The 26,009-nt window shown below is 38.5% G+C and overlaps 1 protein-coding gene across 1 annotated transcript; it reads right to left on the bottom strand.

Annotated features, from left to right (window-relative positions):
- Nucleotides 1-10,129: 10,129 nt before the first annotated feature.
- On the bottom strand, nucleotides 10,130-16,996 carry LOC103720880 (small ribosomal subunit protein eS4x). The gene is made up of 5 exons (XM_039114694.3): nucleotides 16,897-16,996; nucleotides 13,196-13,273; nucleotides 11,842-12,022; nucleotides 11,640-11,737; nucleotides 10,130-10,846 (listed from the first exon to the last, which is right to left on the bottom strand). Exons 1-5 carry the CDS (start codon nucleotides 16,897-16,899, stop codon nucleotides 10,409-10,411), a joined length of 798 nt encoding a protein of 265 aa, XP_038970622.1. The 5' UTR covers nucleotides 16,900-16,996; the 3' UTR covers nucleotides 10,130-10,408.
- Between the last annotated feature and the right edge of the window lie 9,013 nt (nucleotides 16,997-26,009).

Raw genomic sequence — 26,009 nt, 5'->3', positions numbered from 1 at the left:
GATGCGGATCATATCGGTCCTTCCTAAAGGGTCTACCATGGATTATGTATTCATATAGGTGCTGGTGTCATTAGTTGGATGTCGAGGTTGCAAGATGTTGCTGCATTGTCTCCTATAGAAGCAAAGTATGTAGCCTTTGCAGAAGCTACAATGGTAATAATTTTGTTAAGAGGACTTCTTGGGCAGCTTGAAATGGAACAAGAGAGAATATTGTGCTTGATGACAACTAAAGTGCAATTCATCTTGCAAAGGGCGTGACATATTGCTCATTTCATCCGGTTTCCTTAGAATGCCATGATGTGCATGCATGTGGATAAAATATATGTGCATGTACAATGTGACGTATTGAAAAAGTTTGTGCCTCTTGGCAATATCAATTTTTCAGAAGGCTTTCCCATTTGATAAAAAAGTGACCCAGATGGATGGAGAATAATGCATGAAGATGGTAGCTATGGTGAAGATTGGAGATTGCTGATTTTGATGGCCAAAGATTTCTCTTCAAGTGGGATATTTTTTTTATGGAGTTTGTACTTGGACTAGGCCATGCTATTTAGTGAAACAAAGCTATTTTCCTCTCTTTCAAGTTACTCATCCATAATTTTCTTTAAAAAGTTATTTATTCATCATAATTATGAACCACTGGATTGGGATTTGGGGTTGATCAAAGTGATGATGTCATATAGATTCCTTTTCTTAAGAGGGTTGAAAGAGCTTTGGGGGTGAAAGAGATAACAAGAGTAGGAGACTAATAGAAAGGTGATAGCTCAATTAATATCAGGATTATAAAAATATCAAAAAAATATAAAAAAATATCAAATTATACTTAAAATTATTGAAAAAGTTGAAAAAAAATGATTACCAATTAATCAAACTCGAAAAGTTTCAAAAAAAAATAGACGTGTTGGTTCAAAGTCGGCATGTCCAAGCATATCATATATCAGTACGGTACCGAACTGGTACCTTACCGACCTTCCCGCCGACTAATATGAATCTCGGTACTGGTTTAATAGACATTGATTCTAACCATTTCGTTCTTTTCTTCTGGCAACTTTGACCTTAAGACTAACTCTGCTTTTGAGCTGCCTAATTTATATTCTTGGGTATATGTGAGATTACTACATAACCAAAATCCTTAAATAAATAATTAATAATGGTTAAATAAGATATTGGATTCCAACTTGAGTACCTATATTGACCATTAATTTACTTAACCACCAATTGAGAATCTCCAAAAATTTCAAAGCTAGAGGCTTTCAAATCTTTCAACATTTCCAACCCAATATAACTAGAGATACATACTCAATTATAGAGCATTCCTCATTTAAGTGGAAAGCCATCTGAATTTTAATTCCATTCGGTGATATAATAATGATTCCTGCACCACCACCATTCTTTTTTTGAGATCCATCAAACATAATCTTTCAAGGAGTTAAAATAATAGGAATCTCCCTCATAATAAATCAATCAATTCCATATGCTTGGTGAAATTATTTAATTCCTGCATATTTCCTGTGCAATCTTCCTTTCCATTTTTTTCTCAACCAAAGATGGTGATGTTATAGTCACCACAAGCCACACAAGGGTCTATCATTTTACTCCTAGCACTTTGAGTCCTTCTCATAAATCTATCTGTTTTGATGCTCAAAGGGACTGTATGCATTAGATAGGATCCATTTAAATTTCCCTTGTTTCATGTGAAATATAAGAGTGGGTAAAAGAGAAGAAAAGTTGGATAAGGAAGGGAGACTGGGACAGATTGCATGAGCTTGGGGGCTCCATGGAAAGAAAAAAAAAGAGAGATTTTCTTCTTAACTACCCTCTTCTTCTTAACTACAAGGATATTCTTTATAAATCAGAGCCCTCTACCTTAGAAAAGCCTCAGACTAGGGAAATAACAGGAGTTTGATGATGCTCCATTCAAGAAAACCATGCAAGGATTGGAGTTCGGAGAAGCGTAAACTATCATCTTCTCCGCCACTACCGCATTTCTAAGCAAGTAGCATGCAATTTGAAATTCGCCATTCCATCCTTCGAATTCTAGGGTTTCCACTGACTTGAGATTATGAGATAAGCAATCCAAACTGGCATCTTGCAATTTCTAGTGCTCATCCCAAATCCATTGGCTAATCTGTAAACAATATTGTAAAAAGCCAAAAGTTGACAAGTTGAAGGTCATACGAGAGCAGCCCAAAAAAGTATAAATAAAATCATAAATTTTGACCATTTCTGATGGGGACATCAACTAGGTCCCCATTTTATTTGCATATTTGCTTATTGTTATTTCTGGGTTTATTTGTGTTTAGGGATTTATTTGTGGTTTATTTTATTCTGGGCTTATTTTCATTTTAGGGCTTATTTGTGGGGAATTATTTTATGTAAGGGGTTTATTTTAATTGTTCTTATGAGGCCCTATTTAAAGGGAACTTGTAAGCTGATTAGGGTTTAATGCAGAATTAAAGAATTTCTTTCCCCACGTTTCCCTCTTCTTCTCTTCTCCTCCCTTCTCCTTCTCCTCTTCTTCTTCCTCCTTCTCCTCTCCTCTTCTCCTGCCTCCATTTAAATTTGGTCCGGCATCAACTTGGTATCAGAGCAAGGCTGGTTTTGCCCCTGCTGCCAAAGCCACGGTCCAGTGTTTCCCCTCCTTCTCTCTCTATCTTCCTCTCTTCCTTTCTCTCTCGGTTTTCACCAGCCCCCCCCCCCCTTCCTCTGTCAGTCTGTTCAAAAAAAAAAAAGAGATCACTGCCGAGTCTGTGAAGGCCCAGATCGACAGCCACCCACATCCGATCCCCTCTCTCTCGGTCTGTGTTTTCACCAGAGCAAAAAAAAAGAAGAAAGAGCCACAGCCACAGTCCCTGCGCCAGATTCCCCTCGCGTCCATCTGACTTGATCCCTCGGTCGTCGCCGCCGCCCACCACCGCCCTATGACAGCCTCGGACGCCCTCCACCCGATCCGGGAAGAAGCTGCCCGCCGCCGTGATCGGCCGCCACCTGTCGCCGCCGACCACAGAGCCGCGGCTTCGAGCTCCGTCGCCGTCCCCTACGGCCGATCCGCAGCCGCCGCCCATCCCTCCTTTCCGCGGCCGCCGCAGCGAGAGTCGGGAAACCCTCCCGAAACGGTCGGGAGGTTGGGAACAGACTAACGGGTAAGTATCAGACCCGTTAGCCCGCCCCACTAGCCCGGACCCGTTCCGGAGAAAAAAAAAAAACGTGCACGTGAATTGCACGTGCGGTCGTTAACGGGTATCGGAGCGGGTTGCGTTCTAAAAACCCGAATCCGATAATCCGAACCCGAAAGGGTTAACCAAAAAAAAAAAAAGAAAAAAAAAAAAAAAAAAACTAACCTCTGTTCTGCCGAAAGGGAAACCCTAGGGTTTCACCGTCTTCTTCGCCGCCGTCGCCGAGCTCCACCTGCAGCGCCACCACCAGCCGCTCCGCCTTTCCCCTCGCCGCCGTCGTGCCACCTCTTCGCCGCCGTCGCCGAGCTCAGCCTGCAGCGCCACCACCAGTCGCTCCGCCTTTGCCGCCTCCGCCCGTGCCACCTCCTGCCGCCGCCGAGATCCGTTCCATCCTCTTCTCCTCCGTCGTCCACCGCCCGAGCCGCCGGTGCCCGAACCGACACCACCATCCCGCCGGGGCCCGAGCCGACGCCACCATCCCGCCGGGGCCCGAGCTGACGCCGACGGCCTCCTTCCGCCCCCATTTTCCTCACCACCGGCCGACTCCGCAGGCTGCCCGCCGCCCTCCTTCCGCCGTCCTCTCCTTCTCACGGTCCGACTGCCCCGCCGCTACGCCCATCTCCGCTTGCCGTTTGCCGCTGCCCATCTCCTCCACTCGGGTGGTGTGTTATCTTTCACTCGAGCTCCATCGCGCCCCATTCCTGCGCCCGATCCACTGTTGCACCTGCGGCCCAACTGACTGCAGGGCCCGCCACTGATTCAAGGGTCAACTCACAAGCATCCCTCATTTACAGGCCCGCTAGCCACACCATACAGTATACCCCAAAGTTGACAGGTTCAGCAGGTTCCCCAGTTGCTGTAACTCGACCAGATTCACGCCATCCGACGAGCCGACTCACCGCGCCCCGACCGTCGCCCCAGCCCACGAGTACATGATTCTGATTGGCTGTATCCACCACAGGTAATAGGTTCTTCCTCCTTTGGGCTTGTTTATCTAAATATGTTCTAGTTCTCTTGCATGACAACCCTATCTTGAAACTTATTTTATTGTCAAACTGCACAACCCAGAACATCTACTACCACACCCATTCTATCCACCATTTAAAATCTAAATATTAAATTAGCACACCTTAGCGACAGGATAGTTCTTAACATCCATAGATCAGATTACTTTCGGACTTTGAATGACTGTAATACGTGTTTGCAACCTAATTTCTTATAGTGACTAATTTCTTGCCTTAATTCTGAAATAACCAAAGTGCAAATTAGTAATATTTAATTTTAAGTTATTTTTGTAAAAATTTGCTGATTTCCGAATTCATAGTAGGTTGCATTAGTGGGTTGCATCAGTAGGTTGTCCTGCATTACCTTTGGACAATTAGGGTTCATTAGTAGTATTGCATATCATATTACCAACTAGAGTAGTTCCTGTATGCCCACCCGTAGTGGTAGAGAGTACCTCCTCACTGACTCCCAGACTCCTTCATCCACCATGGACCCCAGAGTCATACAAGATATTCTGGAACAATTAGCTGCAATACGAGCTGATCACGACGAATTCAAACGTGAGATCCGTGCTCAAATACAACACCTTAGGCCTCCGGAACCATCATCCCCAATCGCAGCTTACCCCGAGTTTGGTTTGACCACACCGCCGGCAGCTTTTCCCCATCCCCCTAGGAACCAACATCATCCTGATCACCAGCGCGATCTTGATGAGCGACTACTTCGTACTGTGCGAGTAGAAGCCCCCACATTTGCTGGTCAATTAGAGCCGAGCGTGTACCTTGATTGGAGAGCAGCCATGGATAATTATTTTGAGTGGTACGATATGACTGAAGATAGAAAAGTACGATTTGCTAAAATGAAGCTTATTGGGCAAGCTCACTGGTACTGGCATAACGTTGAACATATGCGTGAGACCCAAAGGCTTCCTCGTATCACTACCTGGGAGGATATGAAAGAAAAACTGAATGAAAAGTATCTGCCATTCTCTTACCGACAACGCCTTATGGATAGGTGGCAGAAACTAACTCAAGGGACTTTAACCGTCGCCGATTACATTGCACGATTTGAAGAGTTTCACATGAGGTGCGGTGTAATCGAAGAGGAGACTGTTACTCTTTCTAGGTTTCGGGCAGGACTCCGCCAGGAGATTCAGAAAGAATTAATCCTCCGAGAGATTACCACCCTTGGCCAAGCATACCAGTTGGCTCAAGATGTAGATAGTTTCTTACAAGCCCCTGTAGTGAGGCATACCGACCCTCGACCCATGGCCCCAGGGGCCCGACCTAATCAAAACTACCTCCCATAACCCAGGCAGCTTCCCAATCCTTCTAACCAGCCCGGCCCTAGCCAAGCACCGATTCGGACATCCCCGATACCTGTCCAGAACTCTTCAAATGATAAAGAAAAGGGCATACTAGGTCCCAATCCTCGTTCTAGAAGCCAAACCCAATGTTTCAGGTGCCAAAAGTTTGGCCATATCGCGTCCCAATGTAATGCCAAGACCTATCTAATGACTGAACTTGAAGTAGGAAACCAGGAGACTGAATGTGTCGAAGAAGTCTATGAACCAAACATCGAGGATTTTGTAGAAGACTTTGGAGACGAACAGACCGGGTTAGAGTTTATCCAGTCTGCACCCCAAAATGAGCCCACTGATCGGAATGACCAAAATCCTAGGCTTCATGTGGTTCGGTATACTCTAGCTCAAACCAAGACCGAACAAGATTGGCGTAGAACCTCCATATTTTACACGTTTCTTAAGATCAATGATAAAACATGCAAAATCCTATTTGATAGCGGGAGTTGCATCAACGCCATTGCGTCTGGAGTTGTTTCCCGCCTCGGCCTGAAATCTACCCCTCATCCCAACCCATATAAGGTAGCCTGGGTAGATAAGACATCCATCTCAGTGTCGGAAAGATGCCTTGTACCGATTCAATTCCTATCTTATAAAGACGAGATCTGGTGCGACTGCCTTCCGATGGACGTAGGTCAAGTCATTTTAGGGAGACCTTGGTTATATGATAGGGACGTCACACTTCATGGACGTTCGAATTCGTGTAGCTTTATGTTCCAGGGTCGGAAAATTGTACTAAACTCCTTGCCTCCCCGAGAGCCCGCCTCTACAAAAAAGAGTGCTACCCTACGGAAAGATAAATCACTTCACATCATTACTTCGAACGAGGTAATGAAAGATATCGACAGCCAATCACCTGTGTTTAACCTTGTGGCTAGAGTTATCAATGTGGAGTCGAATCCTGAGCACCCACCCGCAGTAGTTTCCCTGTTGGAGGAGTTTCACTCTGTTTTCTCTCAGGATCTTCCAGATACACTTCCTCCGATGTGTGACCTCCAGCACGTCATTGACCTCATTCCTGGAGCATCCGTACCAACTCTTCCCCATCATAGGCTCAACCCAAACGACCACACCGAACTGAAATGTAAAGTTGACAAACTCCTCACTCGAGGGTATATTTGTGAGAGTTTGAGCCCCAGTGCTAAACCCACATTCCGCACCCCCAATAAAATTATGGTTCAGTATCGTTTTTCCATCCCTAGGTTGAACGACCTCTTCGATTCTATGTCTAGTGCCACGATCTCATGGCAAGATGTCAATATGGACTTCGTGTTGGGACTTCCTCGTACCTATATCAAGCACGATTCCATATTTATGGTTGTGGACCATTTTTCGGATATGGCTCCTTTTCTCCTATGTCCTAGGACTTCTAACAATTCTAGAATTGCCACACTTTATTTCAACGAAGTCGTTAGACCTCCTGACCTTCCAACACCTATTATATCTGATAGAGATGTTAGATTCGTGAGTTCCTTTAGGAAAATTCTTGGACACATGATTGGCACTAAATTAAAATTTTCGTCGGTCTATACTAGGACCTGGGATTTAGTGTTACCGACCGTCGAGTTTGCATATAATAGTTCGGTCAATAGGTCCTTAGGCGTGAGTCCTTTCGAAGTGGTGAATGAATATAAACCTAGGCAGCCCATAGACTTGATTCCCATGTCACATCAACATAGAGTCTCTGAGTCTGCACAATCATTTGCTTCACACCTGCATTCATTGCATCAGGAGATCAGCAAACTTATTCACTCTAATAACTTAAAATATAAATCCTTTGCTGATTTGCACCGCCGTTATAAAGAATTAAATGTAGGTGATTCAGTCATGGTAAGAATTAGACCTGAACGACTTCCTTCGGGGACGTTCAAAAAGTTGCAATCTCGTAGTGCGGGACCATTCAAAGTCCTAAAGAAAATCAGTTCGAATGCGTATGTTGTAGATCTTCCTGAAGACTATGGGATTAGTGCGACATTTAATATTGAAGATTTAGTCCCATACAAGAAATCAACATTCATTCCTTCTGACCCTTTTGTTGATACATCCACTGTTGTTGATCACCCTGCTCTAGCACCTGCTAGTGAGCCTCCACCTCCCCAGTTTCATGCACGCAGAGAACACATAGAATATATATTAGATGAGCAGGTTATCTCTACCAGGAGAGGAAGCTACCAACGTTACCTTGTTCGGTGGAAAGGTCGACCCGAATCAGATGTGTCGTGGATTTCGCGAGCTGAGTTGCAGCGCCTTGACCCGGATCTTCTGGAGCAGTACGACGGCCGCCCCGATTTACACTCGACGGGGTCGAGTTTTTCTCACCCGGGAGGAGTTGATGGGGACATCAGCTAGGTCCCCATTTTATTTGCATATTTGCTTATTGTTATTTCTGGGTTTATTTGTGTTTAGGGATTTATTTGTGGTTTATTTTATTCTGGGCTTATTTTCATTTTAGGGCTTATTTGTGGGGAATTATTTTATGTAAGGGGTTTATTTTAATTGTTCTTATGAGGCCCTATTTAAAGGGAACTTGTAAGCTGATTAGGGTTTAATGCAGAATTAAAGAATTTCTTTCCCCACGTTTCCCTCTTCTTCTCTTCTCCTCCCTTCTCCTTCTCCTCTTCTTCTTCCTCCTTCTCCTCTCCTCTTCTCCTGCCTCCATTTAAATTTGGTCCGGCATCAATTTCCTCATGACATTGAGTGATGAACTTCGCTAATATAGGACATAGAATCATTGTGTAATCATAGACGATCATGATTGGAAAACTATACCTCTCCAGTTCATGTCCTAAGTCAAGAGGTCCTCATTATTAATTGATGCATTGATTATGGATGTTCATATTAGTCCCCTAATTTGTAAAATGAACAAGACAACAACAAAACTGATATCTTCTTTTTCTTTTTTTCTTTTTCCTGTTCATATTAGTCCCCTAAGCTATACATAAGCCCCACTTGCACCATTCACAACCCCTTATATCTCAACTTTGCAACATGCTCAATCTAACAATGGGACAATGTACCTTCTCTTGATCTTTTACTATCTTTCTTCCTTGCCATTCTCAACTCTGATGCCGAGCCTGATGACTACTTTCGCCCTGTATGCACTCCAAAGCCTCTAATCGGATAGTCGGTGGAAACATTCATGTAACTCTGTATTTAACAACCAAATCACCTCGACCTGAATTAGACTCGATTTGATTTTTAGTGGGTCCAAAACCAAATCAAACTAGGACTACGGATTCAACCGAAGGAAGACTTGGAGACGGTTAACAATGTTACAATACCCATTTATCTAATTCTTTTGTGTTCTTAACAATTGATGGACAACCCTGGTCTAAATTTTCCAGATTCAAATATTTGAGGATGACCTAGCCAACACTCTGAGCCTCAAACCTCCTCTCTCTCTCTCTCTCCCTCTCCCTCTCCCTCTCTCTCTCTCTCTCTCTCTCTAAGAAGGGATGCAACTACCATGGCAATATATAGTTCATGCATGCACTCCTAACAATTAGCAAAAAGGAAGGTGATAAGTACCTATTCAACATGGTGAAATTCTATTTGGTAACTCCTAAGATGTCAAAGACGTAGAATACCTTCTTATCTTACTTCATTGTCATTTATCTTTATCAATTTCTCTTTCACATGGCCAATTGCCGCATGCACTAGAGGTTGAGCTAAAATGCATTGAACTGAAATGAGGCAAACTGAGGCCAATTAGATCCACTCAAATGGTGAATCATGAAGGATTTTATTATGATATAAACAACCTGCAACTTGGTTTTCATGCAGCTTTTAGCAGGGTTAGCTGTTGGAACCTGGGAAAGATGCAATGATAGATCTCTCCACTGTGGCGACTAACTTTCCTTCTGCTGATAGGTGGTAAGTAGCCACTAATCACTACAGTTTGATGACAGCATTATCTAAGATGATAAGACACGTAGGAAAAAAATTATAAGAGGTAAGTAGCCACTTAGTTACAAAACTAGCCTATCCTGATTACATGTGAGTGTATTTATTTTAATTACATGCTAAGCTCATCCAACAGTTACGACGCAAATCAGATCGTTTCGTCCCTCCAGCTTTGGAAGAGTATGACCAACTCTGTAATCAGACGCCCTGTTTTGTGGAAAAGAAGCTAAACCAAGGACATCTTTCCATCGCAAATCATTCCTGAATTCTCACTAATACTAAGATTTTATGAAAAAACTGGATCTAAATGTTTTAGTATTTGAATGAACATTGAATTGTAAATAGAGTTGCTAGAGCTGTTTCAAATTTCCTTTCAGAATTTTTACAAAGTTAAGAATATACGTAAACAGAAAAGTATAATTTCATAACGGCATTATGGAAGAACAAAGTAATTGCCATGCAATTTGCAATAACAAGTGTAGCCACAGCAGACTCAGAATTTTGCAAGCAGCACCAGTTTGAAGGACAATCACATACTACAAGCCTACTTGCTTGATGATGAAAATGAAAAGTAACAGACAGCTAGAAATTGATAAAAATGGAACTACATGAGGAAACTGCAGCAAAGTATTTGGTACCAAATTTAACTGATTTAATCATATCATAGAACTGCTGAAAGATAAGATGAACTCGAAAACAACCTAAGATGCCATTAGAACTATTGCATGAGCAGAAGTAAGCAAATGTCAGTTATGTAAAAGAAAAAGAAATATCTGGCTGTCAATGAAAATTTAAGAGAACTAATATCCATATTCCAAAGCAAATTAAACTTCAAAAGAGTTGACATCATCGAAATCAGGTAAGAGGATTTGCAACCTCCACTCAACATGTCCACGAAGAACTCCAAGTGCCCCAGACAACATATGAAGCAATATGATCAAACAGTGGGAGCAGTACAATACGATCAGACAGTGGGAGCAGCGCCAGAGGCAGCAAGTCGCTTCCTAGCCTCTTCAATGATGCTGAGCTTGATACCCTTGCCTTTAGGAAGAGAAACCCATGGCTTCGTCCCCTTACCAATGGTGAAGACATTGCCAAGGCGAGTTGCAAACTCATGACCAGTTGCATCTTGGAGATGGATAGTCTCGAAACTGCCCTTGTGCTTCTCCCTGTTCTTGATAACACCAACACGTCCCCTGTTCCTTCCACCGGTGACCATGACTACATTCCCAACATCAAACTTGATGAAATCTACGATCTTGTTAGTCTCCAGATCAAGCTTAATGGTGTCATTTGCTTTGATTAAAGGATCTGGATATCGAATTGTACGACCATCATAAGTATTGAGATAAGGAATGCCTTTCTGTCCAAACTGAACACTCCGGACCTTGCACAGCTTGAACTGCAAAGGAAAAGACAAGGATTTCTAAGACATTGTCAAATAAAGATCTCTCGGTGAAAATTATTGCAAGATAAGTAGTCTGAGTTAAATTTACTTGAACAGTTCCATATCTCTGTATGAATCTCTATAAAATTCATCCAAATTATTTCAGCAAGGTCAGATATGAGTTAAAACATACTATACATTAAACATTGATAGTTCAACAAACTTCTGTGAAAGAGAAACATTGATTTGTTAAACATTGCATCACATGAGACCATTTCAATGCCAAAAACGAAGACAAATAAATGAGTATAGCTGATGGAAAGATTTCTAAGACAATGTTAAATGATCTCTCGGTGAAAATTATTACAAGATAAGTAGTCTGAGTTAAATTTACTTGAACAGTTACATATCTCTGTATGAATCTCTATAAAATTCATCCAAGTTATTTCATCAAGGTCAGATTTGGGATAAAACATACTATACATTAAACATTGATAGTTCTACAAACTTCTGTGAAAGAGAAACATTGATTTGTTAAACATTGCATCACATGAGACCATTTCAATGCCAAAAGGAAGACAAACAAATGAGTACAGCTGATGGAAAGATTAGCACTGGGAGTTGCTAGTCACCAGGCAATTTTCATTTTCAAAGACTATATTCAGGAAACAAGCACACAATTGTTGACTCTAACACTACAACCTTGGAGAAAGAGGGAAAGGTTATCTTTCTCACAGAAAATAAGTCATGAAGGTCCTAGCCATTTTGACGGTGAAGTAGTGCACAATAATAAAGAAATCACACAGACCTTAGCTTCCTCATCTCTGATTGAGTGGAGACGGAAGCGTCCCTTGGTGTCGTACAGGAGCCGAAAATTCTCATTTGTTTTTGGGATCGATACAACATCTGCACATTACAAAATAGGGTGCCATAGAAATAGCAAACGTTAATATTTGTCAGGGAACTCCATGAATATGCATATGACAAGAAAAGCTGAACAATAATCATACCCATGAAACCAGCTGGATAAGTCTTGTCTGTCCTGACCTTTCCATCAACCAGTACATGTCGTTGCATCAGAATTGCAATGACTTCACGGTAAGTTAGAGCATATTTCAACCTATTTCTTAGGATAAGGATTAATGGTAAACACTCGCGAGCCTTGTGTGGGCCAGAAGATGGTTTGGGGGCCTAAAAGATGGTCAATTCATACAGTAAGTATCACAGAAATATATATATATATATATATATATATATATATATATATATATATAAAGATAGAGAGAGAGAGAGAGAGACAGAGAGAGTAGAGCTAATATACGGGCACCCGCACAAGAGCCTTAATAAGATTGGTCCTGACTAGGCGAGCAAAGACTCCAGCACCGGTAATTCAAGCTATTGGATGGGATCTACTATCTCTAAATTATTTACTACAAAACAATATTGTGATTTGGAGATCCCTAGCCTATGCATCACTTATAAATCTAGTGATAAAAAATTGGCAATTTAAAAAGCATGAAAAAATACATATGTTTTGACTATTGAATGCATAGGCTAGGGATCTCCACATTTAATTAGCAAGTTGTTAGGTCGATACGGTTAAGAACTGCTTATATCACGATATGGAATAAAAGTTAGGAATCAACTTCTGTGATAGAGTCAATCCACTAAGGTATAGAACAGCAGCGTAGCATCAGATCCCAAAGATGGTAACTTCTTTTTTTTATTATGGAGCACAAGGTTTTTTTCAAAGATTCTATATGAATTTCATATAAGAAACGAAGATAGTTACCTTTCAAAAAAATTTAACGATATAGGGGAAATCTATGTTTCATTTGTTTGAAGGTGGGAAAAAAGATAAAACTAATCACTGATCAAAATAAGAGTCTGAAACTTAGTGTAATTAACTTCTTTTGTTTTTGTTAGTCATAATAAACAGTTTATAGATAGTAGATCACATCTACTAGCTCGGATCATCAGTGCCAAGCCTCTAGTTAGGTAAGGACTAACCTTAAGGCTATTGTGTGGGCATCCAAGTAATACATCCATACATACAAAGATACATACATATAGAGAGAGGGCAAGAGCACTCTTGTCATTCTCTTTTTCATTAAGGGCATGTTTGGGTGCAATGAAAAACTGCCCGAAAAACTTGCTTGCTTTGAAAAATCTAGTTTTCCATCTGTTTTTTATTAGAAACTTAACAAATTTGGGAAGTTTATAACTAATTTGAAGAAAATTTTCCATTCCCATAAAAAAGTTCTATTTTTCTTTTATTTTTTCCATGATTTCCTTACAACCAAATATACCCTTTATTTAATTTTTTTATTATAAAAAAGGCAGCATGAACTTTTCTGCACTTACAAAGGCACCACCAAGCTTGTCTAGCATCCAATGCTTTGGGGCATTGAGCCTCTTCAGATGCTTCTTCAATCCCCTAGCCTGAAATGCACGTCAAAGAAGTATAAATTAGACAGCAGCAAACAGAGTAAAAACTAAATACTAGTTAATTTGTCAGTACAAATTGTGCAAGAAGCATAATGATAACAGGTTAGCCATCAGCAATGACCAGGAGCTTCAAGAAAATCTTTATTATAGATAAATTATACGGAATATCCTATTCGCTATTCAGCTAGATAGCTCACAATCCAACTCCTTAATATTAGTTTAAATCAAGTAAGAAAGCTGAGAACTTCAAAAAGGTGAACTGAGGAGATATGTTAGGCTTCTAACATAAGATGATTTCATTTTCAGCATTGGCACAATACAACGCCTCAAGGGAAGAAGTATGCAAGTTCACCGACCATTCACCCAGACTAGTAAAATGGTATAGATTAACATCTTAATGGCTATCTTTTTGGAGGCATAACTAGGACCATGTCTGGTTAACAATCAAAAACATCCCACATATTTTGAATCAGGAAAAATGTTACTTAAAATATTATTATATTGCAATAGATGTGGCTTTTTAGCATTAAATGCTATCTTAGGGTCTATTTGCTTGATTGCAACAAGCCCATCTGCAAGTCCACTTGCAGGAACTCAGCGCACTGGACTGCAGCTTCTTTAGCTGCTCCAGCTACATGTGCTGGAATGGGATGAGATGCAGCAACTCATACTGCATATCGATAGGAGACTGCTATGATAAAGTACTGATACTTGTTCCATACCATAACAACCCATACTGGTACACCAAAAAAATACTTTTTTTTTGTTTTCAAGGTTTTAAGACTCCATTATTTAGTTTTGAATGGAAAATTGAGAGTTCATTTTTCATGTTTAAATGTAATATAATTTAACTTTATTATGTTACGCCTAAAGAATGGAATTACTATATAATACATTTTAAAATGACTATGTATAACATTGAAAATATAAAATATCTACATTAAAAATAAAATAAACATCAAAAAATTAATAAAAAAAAGGTTATACCACTGCATAGAACTAACCAAGATTTATGACAAATCAAAAAATCATGCCAAAACACAAATTTTGCAATGAGTTCCCATGTTCAATTTTTATCAGATGTAACGTATAAAAGAGAAAAAAGAGGGAAATAACAAGATCAGACTTCCTGCTCACCCCACCAGTCTCTTCTTCTCTTTTTCTTCTCCTCCTTTCTCCATTCTTACCTTGAAATGGAGAGAAAAGGGCCCTAGGCCCTTTCTTCTCCAATTAATGAGGCCTCAACCAGTACAAGACCCTTACAAAGTCAAACCTGCTCAGAGCCAAGCAGGTCTAGGCCATTCAACCCAGTTAGGACCGATTCACACTTGTTTAGGTCAAATACCGTCTCGAGACTATAAACCATCAAGGTTCATGGTCTATATAGTACAATACCAACCAAAGCAAGTGGTTCAATATAGTATTCTATATCATGGTTTATACTATATGACACCCTATGATCAATACATACAGCAAAATTATAGGATTTTGCCGATCAGATTTACAAGAAAAAATGCTTTGTTAAGGCATTTTTTACATTTTCTTATTTATATTCTGGTCTTGTTCCAGACATACTATCTAGTTCGATGTTCATTCCCTAATTATGTTCACAAGATTGAGTCACCACCCTGTTCTTGAACAAGTTTGGTCTGACAAAATTAAAAATTGACAAAACAAGTCATCAAGGTTTGAAATACCATGATATGGGGGCATATAGATTGTGTCTAGCATAGTAAATATCATGGTATGCCCCACCATGCTTTATGAAGGTTTGAAATACCATAGAATAGTACAGTATACACAGGAGCGACTCAATGCATTTGGAGGCCTAAGGCGAACTTACTAAGAGGGGCCTTTTTTATTTTCATTTTGTCTTTGAGGCCCTCCCTACAGTGGGTCGGCCTAAGGCGAACTCACTAAGAGGATCTTTTTTCTTTCTATTTTGTCTTTGAAGCCTTTCCTGCGGTGAGCATTCTTTGGGCCAAGGCCTTAGGCGAACGCCTCAATCGCCGGCCCTGAGTATATACACTCAATACACCTTGGTATGGGAAGCGTCGTACCATGGTAAGATGGGTTTTTCAAAACCTTGCTAGTGATTAGATTCGATTCTCAACATCTATTTCTCATAGGTATCTAGGCACAAGAATTCTAATGAGTCCAAGTAAATGATAAATGTTTGGCATTCCTAACTGAATCTTTTAGTTAGATACACATAGTAAAATGAATAATGGCATATACAACAAGACAATAATTAAAGATAGGTATAAATGTGAAAATTCGAATTTATTCTGCAAAAGCTGAATGCAAATCCTATAAGCATGAATATGTTTCAGTTCAGCTACGGTCAAATCTATATGCATGTTCATGCTGTAGAGCTTGAACTTGGTTTTATATTGTGAAATTGAGTCTAAAATATCAACTGGCTGTAGTTTCAATCTCTATGATTAAATATATTGGGCCACATAGGAATTTGTAAAGACAATTTAATTTATTCCAGCTATACTTAAACCTTACCCTCCTGCCAAACTATTGGAGTTTATGTGAAACTGCTTTCTTATAAAATTAGTGAAAACAAATAAAATTGTGTAAAGAATTGTTGAAGTTTGATTCAGCTAGTATAGGAACTGTGTAAAGAACATTTTGTTCAGCTAGTATAGGCAACTTGCGGTGGTTGCTTGACAAACAAGAAGGGAAGTAGCTTGAAAAGGTGATTCTCATCAAGTATGGATCATAGGAGTGTCATATGCTGGTCGGAGATCGAGCAGGCATTTGGAAGAATGCGTATGACTAAGGAGAGATCTGCAAGAGCGACCTTGAGTGGTGTACTCATGTCTATCTCAATCCATTTCGTAATTCGTATATGCTTGCTTATAACAGGAAGTGTTTTGCTAGCCGTTGTTATTTTTATATGTTTGAGTAGGTGTATCTAAAGCTATCAGGTGCATCATCTCCTTCTCTGCAAAAGGTCTTTAGTAGGACAAATTTTTTACTTTTTGTCAGGCCTTCTTGGATTCTACTATTGGCTGTGAACTCTTTTTTTTCCCGAATGTTGATTTTGTGTGCCTTCAATAATTGGCGCGTGTTCTATCTCTACAAAAAATTGGCGAATGCTCATGCAGATACATGATTATGATACTTTGAAAATGCCTCATATGACTTGAGGTTAGAATTCATGACAGGAAGCATTTTGAAATGTCCTTTGTTGCTTTTAACTAGGAAGCATTTTGAGCCAAATGCTCTCAAAAGCATCCCACCTGACTCTTTCTCTCTCTATATATATATATAACATCGTAAAGCGTTTCCTTTAACCCAAAAGAAAGAACAAATCCCATCCCATTAGATTATGCCTCAATCCCGTGCTAAGATTTCCAACCTAAGATTCCGTTCCAATTCATTCCATAGTTAATGAATGCCTCAGATCCCAAAGACCCAAACAGACAGTTTTCAATAAGAAAAAACTCATGAAGAAATCTAATAAAAACTATTAATTGGAAAGAAAATTTTCATATATCGTGAAAAAGCCTTGCAAAAAAAGATTCCGCGAGAGAATTGCAAAATTATCATGACATTAGATAACTAGTACTACGATTGGATGGGGAAAAGGACGGAAATCGAACCATGTTCTCCTCCTAGTCGCGGCGGCCTTCCCCTCCTACTCCTGAAACGCTCGGACTCGCGTGCTTCGGCAGAGGCGGAAATATAGGAGAGAGAGCTAGGGTTTTTAAGGACCCCTACTGATCATACACCGTCTGAACCGAGATGGACGGCGTCGAGTCAGTTGATCTGGCCCACACGTCAACACTAAACGTCGAGTTTGGGAGTAGCAATGGGTTGGGTAGGGTTTAAGCATGGATCAAACTCAAGTTGTGTCAAAAATCACTCGATCCATGACAGACCCATTTATAATTGAAATGAATAACGCAAAACTTGCTAGCTGGCACACATTCAGATTTTAATTATTAATTTTGTTGCATGTTATCTATTGGTTCACTTGCATTCGTCTTTCTATTATCACGATATTGAGGTGATGAATAAATATTATTAATATTTCTATAGTCAATGAACATGATTTACTACAATGAATAAATATTATTAATGTTTCTATAGTCAATGAACATGATTTACTACAATAATGGGCGATAGCCACCCGCTACATAGGGATATTCGAGCTATGATGTGTGGAAGGATGGCCATTCAGGTAAAGCTATGTACCGTGAGGCCAACAGAGCAGCACATTGGGTAACCTCTTATGTGGCCAATCATTCTGGCGAGACTCTTTGGTTGAGAAAAGAGGACTTATCCGGAGCACTCCGAGAATTATTATCTTGTGATTTTTTTGGATATATTTGTACCCGCCATGTATGATACATCCGTTTTAGCAACCAAAAAAAAATAAGACCAAGTCTTATTTTGACAAAAAGGACGCATTGCCACCAAAAAGCCTATATTTGCCTAAGCCTCTTGAGCAAATGAAAGATCCTTCTAGAGTAGACCAGAGGCATCAAAGGTTGGGTTATCCTTCTAAGTACTCTTATCTAAGAGTATATCTTATCTACTCCCATAAAGATATTTTTGAATCGACTATCTTATTCCTAAAAGTTTTTAACCTTGATCATACCATAGTACTTTGACAAATGAATATGACATTAGATTCGCATCCAACCATATATGGGCTTGATGCTTGGAATAATAGATTCTTATCAAGTAGATTATGTTTACCCATTGCAATGAGAATTTATTGTTATGCTAGCTGCCTTGGGTATATCAGTTGCATAACACATACAACATATTGCTCATTAGCTATTGCTTGAATGATAGATATGACCAGCCTTGGAAGACCAGATGGTGAGGATTTTTACCATCAGATATACCAATATCAAAGGAAAGGATTGCAAGTACACTGAAGTTCCTTGGGTTAATTTTATATTTTACTATGCTTGAAAGGAAATTGGTCTCTTATCTTAAACATGACTCAATAGATGACAAGTTATCCAAAAGACAGAAACAAAAGATAAATGATAAACCAAGTCCACACTATTCAAGATGTCAGATGGTCATCCAACAGCCACATCAACCAACTCAACCATATGATCGTCTGAAGGCTTAGAGTGGTGAGATTTTGAATAAGGAATGATGCTAGTCAATACATGCAAATGCTTTAATTCCTTCTTGGAAAAGTCAATGCTTGATAGGCCAAAATTCATTGCCATGTGTACACCTCTTCAATCCTTTGACCACTAATACTAATGGTACAATTTTTTAGTAATTTGCATGCAGTGAGACACCAATTCTTAACTAAAGGAGGGTACATAAAAATTAGCAATTTTCCAAGGTTAACAAAATATAACTTTAGAGGCTCTAGCAAGCTAAAACTCGACAAATAGATTAAAAAACCTCATCTTAAGTGCAAGAGTTTTAGGGAGTCATAGTTGGAGAGCTTGTCATGCAACGGGTTAAAAACTTTGTATCCATGGTTGGAGATGAAGAGAGAATTTTTTAGCATCACAATAGGTGGCAAGATTATATGGAATTAGTGAAGCTTGTGTGGCATTCAGTAGACAACGAGAGGCACAATCTATGGATGCAAAGCAAACTACAAAAGTGAAGAACATGATAGATAAAATCCATAAGATCTATCAGTCTAGTGTTTGTAAATGCTCTGAAATGCATCATCATGGTCCAAGTCAAGAAGGGTGACTAGAGGCATGGCCACCACTTGGCGAGGACACTTGTTTGCATAGTTTTTTGATGGTAATGGAGGATGCAACCGGTTGGGTTGTTGATCATTTATATACGATGCCACTGTTCATGCTATGATTATCAAGAAGTCTAGGTGCTTTAAGCTTGGGCTTTTTAAGAGAGAGGCATTTTAGGGTTTCGATGGCTCCTTTTTATTGATCATTTTAGGGTTTTCCAACCAAATTCTAATCAAAAGGATAACAAGGAAGGAGAATAGAGAAGATATCTAGTTCACACCTAAATTTGTATCAAAGGGAGATCAGTATAAATAGATCCAAAATTTAAAACAATTATGATGTGCATTTTCTTTCCTTGTAGGCTTGACTTGACCTCTAAAATTGGTTTATTGATAAATACTAAAATAAAATCCTATCTTTTCATGAAAATGCCTACAGTGCATTCTTTTATGGTGGTGGTGGAAGTAGGTATTTGGACATTGTAGGACTAGTCCTTTTGCAAATATTTGTTTGTCGAAGCTTAGGGTGATTATTGATAAATTCCATCACAAGCACTATTTTTAGGTTGTGATCATTCCTCTATACCTTAGAACCATATGTTATTTTAAATATATGCCATTATAATACTATTCTATCACCAATCATTGAAAAGCTAAGATGTAGATGAGGTTGATAGGACTCCATTCCTTGTTTACAATATTTCAATAAAAAAGAAAGGAAATAATGTAAATTGGCATAAGAAAGGATTCAAAAGTTTGTAGATAATCTTGTCGAATCAATACTCAAGTAAAAATATATTGTTCGCATATTTTTAATATCTGCTAATTTTGGTGATAATTGAAAAAGTTGATTAGAATGGCCTGATTTTATTGAGTATAGAGAATACACACACACACACACATCATGTTACAAATTCAGCATGTGTACAAAATCAAAAGTCAAGCTAAACAAATCACATCAATCAATCTATAATAGCAACTACCCAAGTCAACGAAGTAAACATGGAAAGTGTAAGTGAGGACAAATCTTATAAATCAACTTTCGGGATTCTATCAAATCTTGTAAATCAATCCATCACAAAGCTGCCCAAGTAAACATGATAAGCATGATACCCAAGTCGACCAAGTAAACATGGTAATTGTGGAAAGTTTGAAGGAATCTTTAGGATTCTACCAAATCTAGTAAACTAATCCATGACAACAGCTACCCAAGTTGACCAACTTGGAGATTGCCGAGTCATAGGACAAGTAGCCCAACCTGAATTAGCATAGACACACAAATGATATCACTAAAGAATAGGAGAAGCAATCCTCCACTAGGAGATGAATTTAAATAGAGTAATATTCAGATGGCAGCATCATACTAGGGCTTCTTTGGATGTTGCATAAATTAATTGAGAATGTGAATCGAATATATAATTTCTAGGCAGGTGATTATCAAATAAATTAAGCTACCAACCTACTACCTATAGGAGGAAGGATCCTATAGTACAGCACCATCATCAGTAAGTCTTAACTTTTGTTCTATGAAAAAATCATACAGTTTTGCACCTAACAACTTGGTCTTAGAAAGAATGTCCAGTGTATACTTGCGGTGACTGAGAAAATGCCTTTGGAAGAGTGTGTTGCTTCAACACCAAGAAAATATTTTAGCAAACTAGGATCCTTAATGTGAAAGTGAGTGGTTAAGAACTGCTTGAGTGTAACAATTTGTTGAGGAATATCATCAACATACACAAGGACTGTCATGAGCCTAATTCAATATTGAGTGTAGAAAGTGAGAAATCAGTATTAGATTGCTTATATCTTGCTGCTTTAATGACAGAGGTAAACTTCTCAAACCAGTTTTGTGATGCTTGTTTCAGGCTGTAGATAGACTTGTGTAATTTACATGCATTATGGTCCTCGTTATCATGCTCAACCTGGCGGTAAATGCATATACACATCTTCATATAAATCGCCATAAAGAAATGTATTATTGACATCAAGTTGGTTAGGGGCCAACCATGGATGGATGCAATTGCAAGAAGGCAGTGAACTATGATTGTTTAGCAACTGGTGCAAATGTTTCATGATAATTAATGCCTTTGGTTTGGATGTAGCCCTTAGCAATGAGACAACTTTTATCTCACTCAATAGAGACTTTGCCTAGAGGAGAAGATGCCAAAGACCATGTATTATTCTTTTCTAATGCTTCTAGTTTGAATACCATGGCTTCTTGCCAATGTGGGATTTTAACTGCATGAGAATAACAAATGGGCTCATCATTGGAGGAGATGATTGAGAGAAGCAAAGTGTGAGGAAGAAAATGAGAATAAGAGATATAGGAGGAGATGGGATAAGCTTGACATGAATCTGCTGATGGTTGTGGAGAGACGTGGGATGTATCATGAGTAGCCCTAGGGGTGCAAATGGGTCAGATTGGACAGGGTCATGAGTGACCCCGACCCAACTTAGTTTTTTGTTCGGATCCTAATGTTGGACCCAGACCTAACCCAATAGAAAATCGGATAGGCTCGGATCGGATCTACGACTATAATTTTTGACCCAATGGGTTATTCGGATCTATAACCCGGTCTCAACCAAAAAATTTAGTTCTAGATTGGGTTCAGGTAAAGATATAAGCCAATATTCTAATAATTTTGCTTACACCGTAAATAGTTGTATCTAAGAAATTTTCACTTTCTCAAAATAAGATTGATAGAGATATAAAAATCTGATGATGTTGTATAAAGATAACGAATAAATATTTATTTTGATTAAAAATTGGTTAATGTTTATCATATTTAATATGTAGAATATGCTTGAGATATTATTAGCACAAGCTAGCATGACTGAGTTCAAATATTATTAGCCATTTTTTGACCCACTAATAGTTCATTAAACTAAAGCAGCAAGTTGCATAGAACAAAGACTTACTAAGCTCAAGCTGCCTATGAAAGCTCTACTACCACTGAACCTAACACCAAACAAAGCCTCAACCCAATGACACTAAAAGGTTGGGTCCACATTGCTTGGCAGGCAGAATAAACTTATGAACCTTCACTTATTTTTAGTATCTGTGACATTTGCTGTCTTTTTAAATTTGATTTGATCTACATCACCAATTTCACTACATGTTGTTGCATCTGTTGCTTTCTCTTCTTTTTAAGAGAAAAAATTATTCCATACATATTTTCTTTTTCTTTTCTTTTCTTTTGATTTCATCTCGGCTAAATGTAATCAATAAAAGCATTCATACTCTTAACGAGCACCAATCTCTTACCTAACCCACCTACCTTCATAAAAAAATGCAATCCCACAATTTGAGATCACCACGAAGCTTGATATCATTATATTATTTTACATTTCTACTTATTGTCAACTTCAGAACAATGATTAGGAACAAAAAATTAAGACTCTAGGCCATGCATTAAGCACCAGCTGGATGGCTGGGCCTACACCCCTGCGGCCCGCAGGCCTAAATAGTTTAGCAGGTTCGGATCGGAAAGTAGGGTTGGAAACCCAAAATTGCCTAATTTTCAAATAAATTGGGTCGAGTCGGGTCCGAATTCAAAAAACCCAGACCCAACCTTGAAAATGGAATGGGTCCAATGTTGGAACCCAACCCGGCTCCATGGATCCTTTAAAATGGGTCAAATCGAGTCTAATCAGCTTGGGTCATGGTCAACCCGACTCATTTACAGCCTTAATCATGAGAGATCAAGTAAACATAATCCTCACGGTATGAAGGACGAGTATGAGTTTGACCGGAATGATGCAAGGTATTGTTTGAATGCTGGGTTTGTTCAGTAGGTTGGTTGTGAACATCATTAGTTGAAGTGAGAGATGTGGTCACGACGTGGTCAATTTTAGAATCAAGGATAAGTAAGGGAACTACAGCACTGCCTGAATGAATGTTAGGTTTGTCTTTGAAAGAAAAGATTGTTTCATAAAATTTAACATCATAAGAAATAAAAAAATGATGAGTTTCAATATCATAAACTTAGTACCCCTTTTGATCAAAAGGATATCCTACAAAAATACACCGAGCAGGATGTGAAGCAAATTCATATCGATTATGGATATGATTATTGCATAACAAAGACAACCAAAGATACGTAATTGGTGATAATGAGATGGGCTTTTCAACAACACTTCACGAGGTGTCTTCCCAGATAGGATTGGCGTAGGGAGACAATTAATCAAGTAAGCCGTAGTAAGAACACACAAACCCTAAAAAGTTAATAGTAAATGAACTTGAAAATGCAAGGCATGAGCAACTTCAAAAAGGTCATGATGTTTGCATTCAGGTACCCTATATTTTTGGGGTGTGTCCGCACGTGTTAATTGGTGAATTATACCATTTTTATGAAAATAAGCATATATGGATATGAACCCTCGATCATTATCAATTCTAACGACCTTGGTACAATCAAATTGAGTTTGAACCGTAGCATAAGTAATCTTGATAAAGATGCAAGCTTTGGATTTGAATTTCATCAAATAAACCCATGTACACTTAGAATAGTCATCTACAATAGTTAGGTAATAATGTACACCAATATATGAGGGTGTGTTATCTGCTAAATATCACAATGAATTAAAGCAAAACAACATTCACTTCTGTTATTACTTAAAGAAAATAGATTTCAAGTTTGTCATGAAAAATGATAGTCTTACAATAAAAATTACAATCAAAAGGAATATTGGAAAGACTACTAGAAAGAGCAGATAAATGGACTGACGAAGGGTGATCAGTCATAAGTGCCACATTGAAGAAGAAACACCATGTGATGCCAATGATGCTTTTCGAGTAGGTTGCTGGATAAAATGATACACACCATCACACATCTCTCCCACCCCAATCAGCTTCTTCGAGGTAAGGTTTTGAATTATACAAAAGGTTGCAAAAACTAAAGCAACACAATTCAAGGAATTGGTTAGTTGGCTCATTAATAAAAAGTTGAAGTGAAAATTTAAAATGCACAAAACATCACGTAAAGGTATATCGAATGATAAGTAAATTATGTTGGTATAAAAGATTGAGACACGAGTGCCATTAGGTAGTCTAACAGGTTTGGTCTCAAGGCACTCAATAATATTTATCATATTAGAGACATTAGGGATCATATAGTCTGAAGCCCCACTATTTATTACCCAATCATCTGATTCAAGAAGAGTATGGTTGCAATATCGTTTACTAGTAAGGTTGGTTTGATGCCATTGTCTTGGTTGAGGAGACTTATAAGTTTGTTGTATTGGCTAGCAGTTAAGGCTTTAGCATCCTCATTAGAAATGCAGGGAACATCGTTAGTGGCAGCAACAGCACAAGGCCGAGACACTTGAGTAGCAAGTCCATTTTCTTGGTGCTTGGTATTTTGTCCGGCTTTGTTTGAATTGTGGTTTCGTGTTGCCCATTTTGGAGGATAGCTACTAACTTTAGTATGGTTGGACAGCCTATAATGAGTATAAGAAAACTTCTTTTTATCTTTGCTCATATTTTTCTCACCATTGGATTAGCCTCCTTTGGCAATGAGTGCCACTGCTTTAACACAAGGCATATTAGAAGAAGCTAATGCTAGTTATTTTTCTTCTTGACAAACCAAAGAATAGGCTTGTTGATATTAGAAAAAGGATCTATTTTTGATACTTATGTGCAAATGGTGGCAAAATTATTATTCAAGCCCATCAAAAATTGATGAACTTTTTCGCACTCAATCATGGTGACGAGCTCCTTTAATGCTCTACACTTGTAGGTTGGGATTGCTATGTAGGTTCCTAGCTCGTCCCAATAATCTTTAAGAGTAATGAAGAATGCTATGACAAATTATTGCATTTGTTCATGCAAGGCAATGTCATAACTGATAATCCAGATCTCATTTCTTTAGGACAACCATTCTTCAAGATTCTTCATATTTTTTTGGCTATGCCAACATAGGCAATACTATTGTGGAGGTCTCTTGACAAAGAGTTGAAAATCCATGAAACAACCATAGAATTACATTTTTCCCAACCTTGGACTTTGGAGAAAGGGGCTGATGATTTTGACAAGGATCCATCAACAATGCAATATTTGTTTTGGCAAGGAGCACATTTCTCATGTCTCTTTTCCAAGTAGAATAATTATCGCCACCAAGAAAACAAAACATTAAAATTGCACCTAGATTATCAGATGCATGTAGATAGCATAGAGAAGAGGTAGGGATTTCATTGTTTGATTTAAATAAGGGCATATAGTAGAACAAAGAGAAAAAATATTTCTGAAGATAAGAAAACAAAGGCAAAAAATGTTGGAGAGACATATGCAAACCTAGAAACTTCTATTGCTTTGATATCATGAAGAAAAATGGATTAGAATGGATATATATATATATATATATATATATATATATATATATATATATATATATATATATATATATATATATATATATATATATATATATATATATATATATCATGTGTACAAATTCATAATATGTACAAAATCATAAGTCAAGTTAGACAAATCCCATAAATCAATGCATGATAGCAATTGCCCAAGTCAACCAAGTAAACATGGTAAGTGTGAGGATATATCCTATAAATCAATCTTTGGCATTTTGTCCAATCAATCTTTAGGAGAAGAATTCTAGACTTCTAGTTTTAGGAGAAGAGATTGAAAGACAAGTTGGTATGAACACAATGGTAGATTTGTCATAGTTTGCAAAAGAGTGTAAGAGAGATTGACTAGAGCTTCTATCCTTCTCTTTGACCTGGTCTGGTAGCTATTTCTAGCAATAACTATCTTCTCTTAGTGGTTTTATATTCTAAAACTCTCTGGTATTGGTTGCTAGTTCCTACAGAAATAATTTAGTGTTATCTATATAACTTTTTCTAGATGGTTAATTCCATCAAGAAACTACCCATATATAGCATCTTGTTTTGGTGATAAGTGGCAAATTTTGATTTCTCCAATTATCTGAAAATAATTAATAAATCTTGATCAATTCACCATTATTGGTATAGTTAATTATTTTGCATGTAACATATTATCGATCATGGATCAATGAA

The sequence above is a fragment of the Phoenix dactylifera genome, chromosome 16 (assembly GCF_051530095.1).
Source record: "Phoenix dactylifera cultivar Ajwa chromosome 16, Ajwa_hap1_PhDact_Kaust_v1.1, whole genome shotgun sequence".
In the NCBI taxonomy this organism is placed as follows: Eukaryota; Viridiplantae; Streptophyta; class Magnoliopsida; order Arecales; family Arecaceae; genus Phoenix; species Phoenix dactylifera.
The sequence above is the reverse complement of the archived record's forward strand: the minus strand, read 5'-3'. Positions and strand labels throughout refer to the sequence as shown.